Raw genomic sequence first — 13,889 nt, 5'->3', positions numbered from 1 at the left:
TTCACTCAGCAGGAACCCCTCCATTACCCTGCCTCTTCCCTGGATTAGACAATTCCTAGCACAAAAATCTCCAAACTGTGTTCAGACATGCTCAACTCCTGCTCAGACTGTTTCGCACAGATTGCTGGCAAGACTGATGAGGCCGATGCATTTCTGGCCAGCCTGTGGCCAAGGGGCTAATGCTTCACATTCCTCCTAAGGGGCTGGGGTCCTTTAAACAGGTAATGGGCAAAGCTCCACCTGTATACACAAAGAATTGCCATATCAACGGGCCCAAATCATACTTAGAAGTTCCATCTGGAGAGGAGAGAGCTGAGCAGGAGGTAGTTACAGTTGAGGGGTGCTTTGACTACTTGTACAGCTCACACAGATTTGCCATAACAGGCAACAGGCAACACACATCAGGTAACATCACCAGGAGTGGAGCAGATTTAGCACTGCAGAAACTAGTACCTTATTTCATACCAGTTTACACAATGTACTCATGCCATACTTTCTCCATTTCTGTTTCCATTGTACCTTCCAGCCATTCCTAATTTGGATCTCTCACAACTCCCTACAGGTTTATTTGTACTTCACATATATAAAATACTACATGTGTTATATTGTCTGTATATATATCTGATATGTTGTCCAGGCTTAGGGAAAATTTGGGAGAAAACCTCCAAAGGGGGCCCCTCCAGAAAGCAAACCCACACAGCCCCTCCCCCCAGCCAGCTCAGGAAGAATTCCTCGGAGAGAAGTGGAAAGAACCTGTTTATTTAACAGGCATATGAACAATACTGGGTGACACCGCTCTTTCACCGCTCTGAAAAAGATGAAAAATTCAGAAAGTCTCTCCTGGGGTGGTCGCTCTGTTATCAGTCCCTCCAGCGCTGGGGCAGCTGCTGCAGCCTCAAGGTACAAACTCTCGGTGTTTCCCAGGTTCCAGTCTGGAGCAGGTTCGAGTGGTTCCAAAAAAGGGAAAGGAAAAACAGTCCAGGGAAAAAATTGGACTGCTTAGCAACTAACTAATGAGCAGAAGCAAAAAGCAGGAGCAAAGCAGGAGCAAGAGCAAAGCGAAAAGCCAGGCAAAAAGCAAAAGCAGCAACTGTGTACTGTCCTGTGTGTCCCACCAGCCGTGGGGGAGCAGGCTGATAACCAAAACCAAAACAAAACATTCACTCTTCAGAGCCAGTCTTGAAGGCACAGAACAGAATATCCAGCATAAACAGAACACAGGAATGGGGATACGAGCATCATAACGTCACCCTAGGACACATGTACATATCTATAGAGCACTGCTGCTGTCCCAGGCAGCAGCAGTATCCTGCTGTAAAGAATTCTCTCAAGGAGAGGAGAATGCACTTAAGTCAGCAGCTGAAGGATCCTTATTGCATGTGTAGAAACGATGCGTTTGTGATAGGAACATCAACCTCTGCACCAGTGACTGGGTACAAGCATAGAGGGCTTAGTTAGACAGGGTTTTGACTCTGGCTCTGTGCTCATATCCTCTTTCCTTTGAAAGCGTGAGAATTTTTCCATTAAAGCTTACTTTGTGGAGTTATTTTGGGAATAACCTCACAAGAAACTGAACAACAATAATATATAAACATTGGAATAAAGAAAAAGCTGTTAATGCCGTGTGTGTAAGAACTTACATCCCTGGGGAAAAAAAAAAAAAAAGAATTACTAGAATGAAGAAATATTATGTTCTGATAATTCCCATATTTGATGTCTTACTTCTTATGCAATGCATTTTCTTTACATCTCTGGTGCTTCCATTAGAAATATGATTCTCCTTCCCTGCATCCTGCTCAGCTGGTATTTTGGTCATGACAGTTTCTCATTTTTAGGAACAAAGGAATTTTTGGAAAGGAAACAGAGATTTATGAAGTCCCATTACTTTTCTCTGAAAATGACAACATAAATGATTGTATAAAAAGTACAAGCAATTGTTACAGGCACAAAAAGAGTTTTCTTTCTTACCCTCAGCATCTGTCAGCTACAAAAGAAAAACCCAAAGAGATGCTCTCTATTTAAAATTATCTCTATTATTATCATCATAAGACAGTCAGAACTACTTTAACCTTTACAGGTCTATCTCTTTGTGACATTTTCTAACATTCAAGTTAAGCGTACATTCTTATGTTTGTCTGTGAGTTTACATTATTTGTATTTTTCTTTTTTGAAAGTATTTATTTATTCCCCTCACTCATGTCTATATTAAACAGCCCCACATATACAGTGTCTCCTTGCATAAAAGTCTCAAGAGAATTTCAAATTTATTTCATCATCTGTTTTTGAAATAATTTTTTTTTGCATTTTTTTGAGATGGAGAGAACAAAATAAAACCCAATAGAAAATATAACTCTGATTTAAATAGTGCTTTGATATTGTGAGATTTATTTTCAGTGATGCTTATGGACACCTTTCTTGATAAAGATCTTTTTATGCAGAGGCTTCCTAAGTGTGGCCTTAGGATTTGCCTTAGGGACCATGAGCATCTTTGACCCTCTATTGTGGTTGAGGCAGAAAAAGTATTCCTAACAAGGTCCTGAGAAGTATCTCTTTGTCTGCCTAAGAGTGAGTGTATATTATTTTAGCAGTTCATGATTTATTTTAAAACTCTCTGAATGCACCATTTAACCTGAGAACTTGTCCTTCACCTCATCCTGTTGTTTTAACAACTCTCCCTCTGATTCCTCAATCTCCAATCTGGAGGTAGAACAAAAATGGTGTATAGGGCTATTCTGGCATTTTCTTACTGTTTCTACCATCTGAATTTATCTTCATATTTTTAATAAAGAACATTTATATACTTTTTCAAAAAAGTAACATATACAAAAATGCTGTTCAAATTGAAATCTGACAAAGAGGTGAAATGCTTCATTTTTTTCACCCAAAGACTGAAAGCTGAAGGTAATATAGTATTTCTATGAGAAAGGAAAAGTACATTATTTTTGTCTCTTTGTATAAAATACTTCAACTGCCATAACATCATTTATGAGACTAAAAACCTATGTATTTGTTCTAAGTAATTAAAGGTAATGTTTTGACACAGAGAAAATAAAATCCCATTATTTCTATTTAGTGCTGACTTGGGGTCATGTATTATTAGGACAGGGATGGGTGACAGGAGATGATCACTCTTTCCTTACAGAAAGGGAAAGACAGAGGTGTTAGCAGCTGCTGCTTGTGGCCTTTGTCCGACCCCCCTTTCCCTGGCCACCTGCCTCCTCTCTCTCTCCCTTCACACTCTCCGGCAGCAAGGTTCCCCCTGGGGTCTTCTGCACTTGGTGGAAAGCTGAGAAAAGCTGTGCTTGGCAGAGACCCCTGCACTCTACCAGTGTCCATGAAGCTCAGAAGGTAGCTGTTGAGGGGCAGAAGCATCTATTCTTAATAAAGTCAAGTACACTAAGTCATAAATAAATGAATAAATAAATTAATAGAAGCTGAATAAATGAAACAGCAATTTAAGTACCCTATTTAAACCAAGGTATTCTGTTCACAAGGAATACTGCTTTAAAAGGAAAGCAGAAGTCACTGGCATTTTTGAGCTTGCAAGCTGAGAGCTGCAAGCAAACTGCCTCTGTCATCATTTGAAAACGTAATGCTGACAGATCTCTGACTTGGCAGTAGCATTAAACAGGATTAACCACTCTGGCATCTCAGGTTTCATTACACTGAAATGGAAATAAGTGCTGTTCATACAAAGAATGGCATTTGTCATATTATTCATGCCTGTGGTGGCCTCTCAGGGTGTACATGGTTGGTCACATCAAGCCAAACAATGCATGAATTGAAAATAAACTTTCCAGAGTGCTTTAATGGTGTTTTTACTAGTTAAATCTTCTTTTGGTTTTAGGGTACAAATTGAAAGAGAAAGCAACCTGGCTCAAACATCCTGATACTCTTGGCTTCAAAGAAAGCACTTTTTGGTTTGATTCTTATGCAGCACATTCATTTAGCAGTTAGCCCTTTGCCCACCCATGGCACTCCCTATCACCTCCATTTCTCCCAGGGCATGCTCAGCACAGGGTGTAGCCAAAGCAGGATTTGCATACCCATCACTCAGAGAGGTGATTCATTTGATTGTGGATTTGAGATCCTGTTCCAACCAGGGCAGTGGCTCCAGCAGGTCACAGCTGCCACCCTGCCCCAAAGGCAGCCCAAGTAGTGGCCAGCCTGTGCTAAATCCAGCTGATGGCCCATTCTCTCCCCTCACTAGCCAGCTGGGCTCCACCTTGCTACCTTGCTTGCTCCTGGCCTCCTTCTGCCTGCCCCACCATCTGCAGAGCCAAGGGACCACAGGAGGCTGCCAGCATGGGCTGGCAGGGAACTGTCAGTAGTAATTGGCAAATCCCATGGCAGAAGTGCCCGAATCAGTAGCATCACAGAAACTGGACTGGATTTGGAAGTTGTGGCACCATGGGGTCCAAAGGCTACATTGGAGAGAAAATCCCCCCTTACATGTATCTGTATGACTCTGCCAGGTTACCTAAAAATATTGGGAGACAACAGTGCATTTGCTTAAATTTTTCATTTTCTCAAAGCTTTCTCACAGCCAGAAGAGCTGGAGTTTTATTTTTCATGTGGGACTGAGTGGGGCAGTAATGCCCCCAGACAGCTGGATAAGCCCCAGCAGCAGAGAGAGCAGGCTTTGCAGCAGCTGCTGAATTCAAGGGCAGGGATTATTAGCACTTCATCTTGTTTGCTTTCACTCTTAGTTATGAGGGTGCTCTATTTTAATTGAATTTCCTTTCCACTTTCAAAGAGCATCCAAAGGAGAAATGTCAGCACATTAAAGGAGACTTTGCTTTTGTTTGCCAAAATATGAACCTGGAGCCAGAATAGTTCCTCTCCGGTAATTATAAAAGCTCAAACATTTATTACTCTCCCGTTGGATGACACTTGTAGTACACCTTGGAGAAATTTCTTACCTAGTCATGCAGAGAAACCAATGGCATTAAGAGAAAAGATAAGTTATGCCACCTTCTATCCTGTTTTGTGGAGTGTGCCAACTGAATGACAATAATTAATCATTAAGTTTTACTATTACAAAATAAATTGGAATTTGAGTCAAGTGCATTGCTAAAATATTTATTGACATATTAGGATTGGTGGAAGGATGTTTATTACAGTTTTTGCATTTGTACCTCTAATACAAATCACTGACCTGGGTTATTATGACCCAGAAGTAACAGTTTCATTCCCTGGTGCTGTTGCTTTATTTGAAATCCCATGTTTAAATCCATTTCATAAAGTGTTTTCTCCTATTTTATTAATTTCTTTTAGCCTAGCTGGAAAGATTCCTACTACATTTATGCAAGTAGTTTGGATTCACTGAAATTGTCTCCAGTAGAGGGATTGTTTTTCTGCCTTTCCTGGATTAAAAAAAAAACAAGCCTCAAAGCAAGGTTGGTATTTTAACTCTCAAAATGAGATAGTTAGAGCTAGAAGTACTGAAAACATTGGATTTGCATAATTTCAATTCAAACACAATGCAATTTATGTCAAAGCAAAGAAAGGGTCAAATGAGGTTTTAGAATATTTAGAAATACTGAAACAAATAATTTCTATGTAAAAACCGGTTTTACTTTGTCAGTTTATAACCATGGTCAGGATTCTTATACTTCAGCTATAGAAAAAACTACTACTTAATTTTTTTTCGTTTTTGGTATTACAAATCTAGTACATGCATTTGCCCTCAAGATTTTGGGAGTAAACATTTTTTTCTTGTTGTTTGTCATTGTGCAGGAAGCACTCACTTAAAATAATAGCAAAAAAAAATCTGTTTCCCTTTGCTGGGGCAATTTTAATCACTATTCATCCAGTGGCAAAAGATTAGCCATAGTTTAAGTCTGTCTTACAGGAGATTGGTTTCTCACTGCTTTTCCTTTAAAAATCAATTTTTAACTAACAGAGTCAAATATTTTAACAAGTTGTGTGGTGAATATTCTGTTCCCACTTATTTCTGTGAACTTCTTGTACCTCAGAGAAGTTATTTTCAGGTTTGCAGCTATGCAAATGAAAGTAACATAACTCCTTTTCTTTCAGGGCTACCAGTTCCTACATGCATGTCTAAACACCTCATGTATATACTGTAATATTATAGCATTAAATGAAACTGCTTTAGAAGGCCTGAATGTTTTTACTTACTCTAGTCACAGTGAGTGTTCTTTACACTTGTCATCTGAAATTATTCCTGCTCTTAATCTACACAGTTTAAAAATTGTGAAGGAGGTGATGGCATTTTCTATAAGCCAGCAGAAAAGGAAAAGAAACATTAAAGAAGATGTTATTAAAAGCATATGTCATTGTCACACTTCGGGCCCTGAAGGACTTCTGAGGCTGTTCTGGAAAAGGCAAACTTCATTCTTGAGAAAGAACAAAATGTTAATTTGCTGTAGGATAAAAATCTACAGTATCTGTTGAATTCAGGTAACTGAATGCTAAGGCAGACCTCTATAGGTCTAAATTGCAGCTTTCTTCAGCTTGTGAAACTGCACATCCTCTCAGATATCTTTGATATACTTAGTCACAAAATAATACTGTGACAGCTTGAAAGGAGGAGGACTCAGAAAATAGAATAGCAGTTTAAAATTCTTATCAAAAGAATTTATTTTTGGAAGACAGTGGCATGCATTTTGCAGAAACAATAAAATCCTTTCCCTGAGGAAGCTGATATTTTCCAATGGCCTTCAAGAAAGCTTAGATTCATTGAATCATGCTGTTATCAGGGACCATGGAAAGTGGCTAAGTCCTCTCTTCTGCCTGAGAGCCAATCTACCTGTGCTAGTTCTGAATGGTGGTGCAAGCTCTTCTTGTAGAGTCTGAAGTTGGTGGCTGCACAAATACCCAGCCAATCTTCTTCCTATCCTTATAATTTTTATTTTCTAATCTTCTTGCTTTGTTTTAAACCTTGATCCATCCACTATGGAACTGGAGAGTGAATTCATCCTTTTATCTTTACAGCACTTGCATATACCAGATATACATTCATATCAGTACTGCAAAGATATGTATGTTCTCCATCTTTTACTTTCTCCCTTCAACTTAAATTCCACGTTGTGGGATTTTGGTTTTTTTTTAAATTTTCTTCTAAGTAATGTTTTATAGATACCTGATCATTCAGATTGCTCTTTTCTACTCTTTCCATGGGCCACATATTTACTGAAGCCAAACAGGCCATGGCTACTAAGTTTTCGTAGGGCCATGTAAATAAGGATGTTTCACAAAGAGTCCAACCTTTTTCTGTATTGTTTTATGTGGTTTAACTTTCTCATTGCAGCTCTGTGACATTATCCCTTTTGTATACATTGTGATTCACATAAAAACAGAACTTTTTTTTTTTTTGGTCACATAATTGCAGCTTTTTTCCCTTTTTTTCCAGTTTTTACTGCAGAACACCCAGTAGTTCCCCCTTTCCTGTTTGTATAGCTGATCGCATCTGCCGCCACCCAGTAGCAGGCACTTATCCCTGTTGAATAGAACCTCCTTTTTCCAAACCAAACCACTAGTGTGCGAAAATCCTTCTAAACCCAACATCTGTCCTCCAGCATTCTAAAGACTCTCAGTTTGGTATAATCTCCAGTAATGTAAACATGTTTTCTGAACCATCACTGAGTTCATTAACATCCTTCTGACAACGAGCCGCTTGTATGAGCTCCCTAAATAACTTCTTCTACATTGTTTTCCTTGTTTGCTGAAAGAAAATCATATGAAACCATGTCAAAAATCTTACTAAAGTGACATTCAACATGACCTTCACTGTTTCTCCTCTACTGATGATTCCTCTTACTTTGTTGCAGGAGAGATTAGATTTGACATCTTTTGTTCTTGACAAAGCTGTGTTGGCTGTTACTTGTTGTGTTACAACTGCTTAAAGCTAGCTTGTTTACTTGCTCCAGTATCTTTTCTGTGTACTGAGGTCAAACAGATTGGTATGTAATATCCTCTTTCCTCCTTTCTTTTTCAACAATACAGTTTCTCCCCTTCTGTCCTGTAATATTCGTTCACTGTAAATTATCAATGATAACCATTCGTTTTCATCATGCAGCCCTTTAAATTCAGGTGATGGAAAAGCAGCAAATTGTGTTTGAATAATTTTTCACTTAGTTCTTTGATTGTCAGATTTCAAATGTATTTTTTCCCAATTATCGATAATGCCTGATATATATATATATATATATATATATGTAAAAATTATATGCAAAAATATTTAAAAGTTTGACTTTCCCAGTTTTGTCTATGAAAAACTTTTCAGTTATGCCTGTTAGGGGCATAACAATTTTCTTGATTCTTTCCTATGCTTGGTAGTGTACTTAAAATTATTTCATTTTACCCTAAATATCCCTTGTTGCTTGTGTCTCATTTTCTGCTGGCTTTTCTTACTTTGTCCCTGCATGATTAGGCTATGCTTTTGTAGCTCCTCCAAGTAACCTGACCCAACGTCTCTTTTCTGGAAGCTTCATTCCTATCTGAGGCTCAGGAGGAGCTTGTGACAGCCAGGCTGATCTTTTACTCTGCCTGTTGCATTTTCTGCATGGACAGCTCATTTACTTATACTCTTAGTGTTGTTTCTTTGGGGAAATGACAGTTCTTAAACTTTTTTTTTTTTTTTTTTACCTGCATCAACCTCCCAGAACATCATGTTGGCCACTTGTAGGAGTTTATGGGAATCTACCTCCATAAAATGTATTTTTTGTGTGTTTTGATGTTTTTGCTTTTTTCTAAAGTCACAGAATCTCCCTGCAAAAAACTGCAAAGCCATACATTTATGTATGTTTACATATACAGATATACATACACATACATACTACATACTTCTATATATATGCAGATGCATGTGTCTATCTCCCTCTTTGTGAAGAACACTGAGAACTTAAAAAAATGCCTGGTTTTTCTGACCCAAGTATTTCAGTTAAGTACCTACAAAAGAAAATGAAAGATGATGGGTGAGTCACCAGAAAACAAGGTCATCATTCTACTGGAAAATAGAAGCAGTCAGAATTTCTTCTTCCTTTTCTAATAATCCTGTAAAGAATTTTTTTGTTGTACATCAGCTATAGCTTGGAGGTGAAGGACACATGTGAACGCATTATAAATCCATTCTTGGATTAGAAGAAGGTGTTAAAAGTTTTCTACTATTCCACTTTTTTTACTGGTGATGTATCTTGTAGACATTTATTCTTATGACTATTGTTTACTCTGCTTCATCACATCAGGGATCTAAGAAGCAGGATTATTGTTGGCTGGACTTCCTGATTTTAGCCTCCAGGGACAATTATGAGCTGGTATCGGACTGCACCAGTTCATGCTGTTCTGCAACAACAGCTGTAGAAACCGAGATACTGTGTCCCACTGCCTCCCAGGGAACAGATCCCTTAGATGTTGTATCTAGCACTGGCTTGGGTTTAAAGAATAGCTTTAAAATATGTTTTCATTTCCTCTGTGTCTCACAGGGACTTATTTTGTGACACTTGGCATGTTTTTGTATCCATCATGACAATGAACATAATCTCTCATTTTCCTGCAAAAGTTCAATATTACAAAAAGGGGAAAATATTTCAAATTAAAAGCAGCATTCATCTGCATTGGTGAAGAGCATAACAGATTTCACTATAAAGGCTTTCTGTAAGCATGTTTCAGTATTTCTTTCTCTTCCTCTTGTGTATTTTAATTACTTGAACTAGCATATTTTTACTTGTTTCTTTCATATTGTCTTAATATTAAATATTTATAATTATGTCAAGGACTTGTTTTCCTTGTTTCTAAAGATCCATTTACTGCTTATGAGAGTGCTTAAAATAAATTGTTAGTAGTAACTTGCAGTATATGCAGGATACTAAAGTGGGCTGTATGAATTTCACTATCATACAGAAGAGTGTGAGGGGGTTTGGGTAGATATTTGGGGTTTCTTTTCTGTGGTTTGGGGTTTTTTTTCATTAAAAGAACTCATAGAATCTCACTCTGATGACTTTTGCATAATTTCGCATTTAAAAATTCGCTTCCAAGTGATGTTAAACACCGAAGATAAAAATTGGGCACAAACTCCTCTGAATGCTGGTAGCATTTAAAGTATGATTTTTTTACCAGTTATGCTTATGCCTACTCGCCTCTTGGGGTCTGAATTAAAACGTCCAAAGCTTATAAAATCGGAATGCATCCTCCCAAAAAGCCAAGGAAGAGCTTTTCCTATTATACAGTACTTATAAGCTTAGATGTTAGTAAAGTAATTATGCGGTATTTCCCAAGTGGACATGTACCGATTATAACGTGCATTATTACCAGCTGTAAGTGGTGATATGCAATTATACCATATTCCGTGATCACTGCACGTTCAGTGCAGGGCAATATTCACCACGTGTCCGCTGGCGGTGCCGGCACCACCGCGCTGCGGCTGCCGCGCAGGACACCGGCCGCCTCAGGCTTCCCCTCAGAGCCCCTGCCATCGAGCCCTCACGCCTTTTCCAGGCGTTCACTGCTCACACCCAAGTCTCCTACAAAAACACCTGCCAAGGTCTCATTTCCCCCCTCGCAAGGCGGTCCCGCTCCCCGGGCTCAGCAGCCCCCGCCGACCCCGACCCCCTCGCTCCCGCCGCAGGTCCGGGCACAGGGCACAGCGCGGGCATTCTGACGGCGCGGGGATGCCGGGCGTGCGGGGATGGCGGGGGGTTGCGGGGATGGCGGCCATGAGGGGATGCAGGCGGGGCGCGGAGATGGCGGGGAGTGCGGGAGTGAGGGGATGCCGCTATCTCGGGATGCCCGCGGGTCGCACAGCCCCGAGCGGTGCCGCCCCCGCCGCGGCGGGCGGAAGGGGGACGGCGGGGGGAGAGGCCCCGCGCCCCCGGTTCCGCTGCCGGGCATGCGCGGTGCCCCCGGAACATGGCGGCGGCGTGAGGCAGGCGGCGGCAGGAGCTGCTTGACAGGACGCCGCGGACCCACGTCCCGCCCGCCCGGTGAGTGGCGGCGGCGGCGTTTCCCGCTCCCCGCGGTGGCGGGAGGGGGGAGGGAGGAGCGGAGAGAGAAAGGGAGGCGAGGCGAACGTCGCGCCCCCTCCCAGGGCTCGCACCGCAGCCTCCGCCCGCCGTGGCCCCCGGGCGCCCCGGTTCTGGGTTCCCCTCCTCGGCAACAACATTGCGCTGGAGGCGGCACCGGGTCTGGCCGGGGCTGCCCCATGCTCCAGCGCCGCTCCCTTCCTCTGCAGGCTGAACTAACAGTGCGGCGGGTCCCGCCGACCCCACCCGCGGGGACCCGCGGGTGGCCGAGTCCGAGCGCAGCTGCGAGGGTGAGAGGAGCGGGGCGGCTCTGTCTGCCGGCGCTAACAGCGTGCCTCTCTCTGTCCGGAGTGGCTGCGACTCCCGGACAGTAGGAGCTCCGGTGGGCAAGGGCGGTACGGGACGTCCCAGAGCCGCCGGTGCCTCCGGAGCGAGCGGCGGGGCCGGCCGCGTTTGACAGGAGTGCGAGCAAGACACGCCTCCCCTCGCCGGGGCGGCCCCGCTGCCTCCCCCGCGGCGGCGGCGGCGGCTCCTTGTCCTCTCGGCGGGGGCTGCGCCCAATCGTCCCTGCCCGCCGACTGCCGAGGCTGGCGAGGTACTGGGGAACGGGCGTCGATCAGGAAAGCCGGATGCCTGTTAAAAATCATTTAATCCCAAGCGCTCGCTTGTGTTGGGTAAGGGGGCTGGGGGTACCGCTTGAAGACAGCGCGGTGCCAGACGTGGCCTGTTGTGGGGCACTTGTCGGGTTGCGATGCGCTGTGGCTCTGTTCCCGTTTTCTTTACAGTTAAACTGCATGTGTGGGTGGCATTTATTGACTGTCGACTTAAAGGGGGTATCTTGCACGGGGAGTCATAATTTTGGATGGTCCAAAGAAAGTAGTTCAAGTATGGAAAGTTCTGTTGCTGTGTTTTGTGTCATTGTTGTCGTTAGCTGCTAAGCTAACCTATAAACATTGCAGTGTTTCAATATTCAAGTATCAATATTCAAGTTAAATTTTATGGTCAATTATTCTTTAGGAGTGAAGGCATGCTTTAAGTGTTAATACAATTTAAAGTTGAAGTCTTTCCCTACAGTAAGTTGCTGTTTCTCACTGATGAATTAGACTATAAGAGATAGCAAACAAATAATTCTAAGACATAAAAGGTTTAATGAAAATGGGAAATAATGAAATTTTATTTGGTTCTGTTAATGTAAACTTTGCTTGTGACTTGTGCATATCCTAACTAATGTAGACAAAGTGATTAAAACTTAAAAAACAAAGACTCTGTAGATATGACAGTAGGTTTTCAGAGCATGCTGTGTCTGACTTGTAAAAGCTCTCCTTTGGCTGGTTATGAATTTTTTATAATACAGTGTAACAGTCTTAAACCTTTGGATTTGAAGGTCATTCCTGGTTCACCTTACTCTTTGGCGGAGCAAAGCAGTTGGTGAGGCAGTCGTGTAGGGTCAGTAACAACTGCAGCACTGGTGCAAATGGAAGTAGTGTTGCAGGGAGGTGTTTGCTGTGTTACCCTTGGATTTTGGACTGTCATGTTAATGTTACAGAGTAAATAGGGGAGGGAATGCATTGTGCTGTACCAGCTCTCCACGGGCCACCATTGAGTGCTGCTCAGCCCACAGCAACCCACAGCCCACGTGAGCGGTTGCACTTACAGTGTGTCCGCAGAAATTCTTTGTACAGCCAGGCTGTGCTTTGGGGGCAGGGGGAGCTGATTTTCTCCCTTAGGGTACCATAAAATGTGAGTACTATTTAAGAATAATATTACTTGATCTGATGTAAAGAAGAAGTGCATTGTAGACCCTTCTGTTAGTATTTTATTTATGGGAAGTCGCACAGTAATGCGAGTGGGAAGCTGCAGGAAACAGTGTATAGTGAAACGGAGGTGGAGACCGGGAAGTGTCTATATGGCTTTTAACTTTAACATGGTCTGGTTTTGAATATGAAAATAGAGTTTACTAATTTTGTTTGAAACTCAGTAGATGGAGTCGATGCTCTGTTTTTCTGTTTGATGTAAATAAGTAGCAGTATTTGTGTGATATCTTTCGGGTTGCTTGATATTTTATATTTTTGTAGTAATGTTCAGATTCGGCAAAAACAAATGTTGGCTTTTCATGATGTACTATAGTAAACATATAAACTACTTTCACAACAATTAGAGACCATGTAGATATGAGAACATAACATACTAGATTGTTCTTAACATTCAGACATATATAAGTCTTGACATAGGAATTTTAGGAAACAAGCAATGGCAGTACTTTAAAATATTTTTCTTTTGACTTTGTGTGCTCCTGCATTGAACGTATAGATGCTTTTTTCCCCCTTTGCTGTGACTGCCGTTGCTGTGACCAGATAGTGTGCTCTCAAGGCAGAGGCATTGTTTTCTGGAGTAGCTGCTTGAGTTCTTAAGAGGCGTTTTGCTAGTGTGAAATTTGTAACATTGAGAATGTATTGATTCCATTACCTGTGTAAAATTTGTGCTAAAGTGCAGCTTTACTTGAGAGAATGTGAAGAAAATCTAAGCAAACATAGACAGCTGCTTGTACCTGTTGTACATAGGTGTCTGTTTTTGTTTTCTTGATATTCCAATGGGATTGTGAGCTGTGAGTGAGTCCTGTTTACTCCCTTTGCTGAGTGAATGTATGGGGACAAATGAAGTCTTCAGCAATTATCCACTGCCACTAAACAGTGTCACTAACAGGAAATGACATTTGTCATTATCTGTTCAAGACACTGCAGCTGGCTTTCTCATTTGTCTGGATACATCTACCTCAAAGAAGGGTGAGTGAAATACATAGTTATTCTTTTCATGTTTTGAGGAAATCTTTAGAAATATAGTTTGACAGTCTATTGTGATATTTTTTAAGTGTTACTATAGAAGAAATTACAGGTAGGGACCGGGACC

General features: G+C 41.7%; 1 protein-coding gene across 10 annotated transcripts in view; it reads left to right on the top strand.

Moving 5' to 3' along the window:
- Positions 1–10,842: 10,842 nt before the first annotated feature.
- The window catches only part of SCML2 (Scm polycomb group protein like 2), a 72,008-nt gene continuing 68,961 nt past the window's right edge, over positions 10,843–13,889 (top strand). For 3 of the 10 annotated variants that reach the window (XM_050978576.1, XM_050978561.1, XM_050978542.1), the window contains exon 1: positions 11,517–11,656. Coding sequence is in view for 1 of the 10 variants with exons in the window: in XM_030234922.2 (XP_030090782.1) it covers positions 11,612–11,656 (45 nt within the window). In the remaining 9 variants the exon portion in view is untranslated. Of the gene's footprint in view, positions 10,944–11,481; positions 11,657–12,652; positions 12,723–13,889 lie in introns of those variants that run through there. The other 7 variants (XM_030234923.2, XM_030234918.2, XM_030234920.2 and 4 more) reach the window with 5 other exon arrangements.

The sequence above is a fragment of the Serinus canaria genome, chromosome 1 (genome assembly GCF_022539315.1).
Source record: "Serinus canaria isolate serCan28SL12 chromosome 1, serCan2020, whole genome shotgun sequence".
In the NCBI taxonomy this organism is placed as follows: domain Eukaryota; kingdom Metazoa; phylum Chordata; class Aves; order Passeriformes; family Fringillidae; genus Serinus; species Serinus canaria.
The sequence above is the reverse complement of the archived record's forward strand: the minus strand, read 5'-3'. Positions and strand labels throughout refer to the sequence as shown.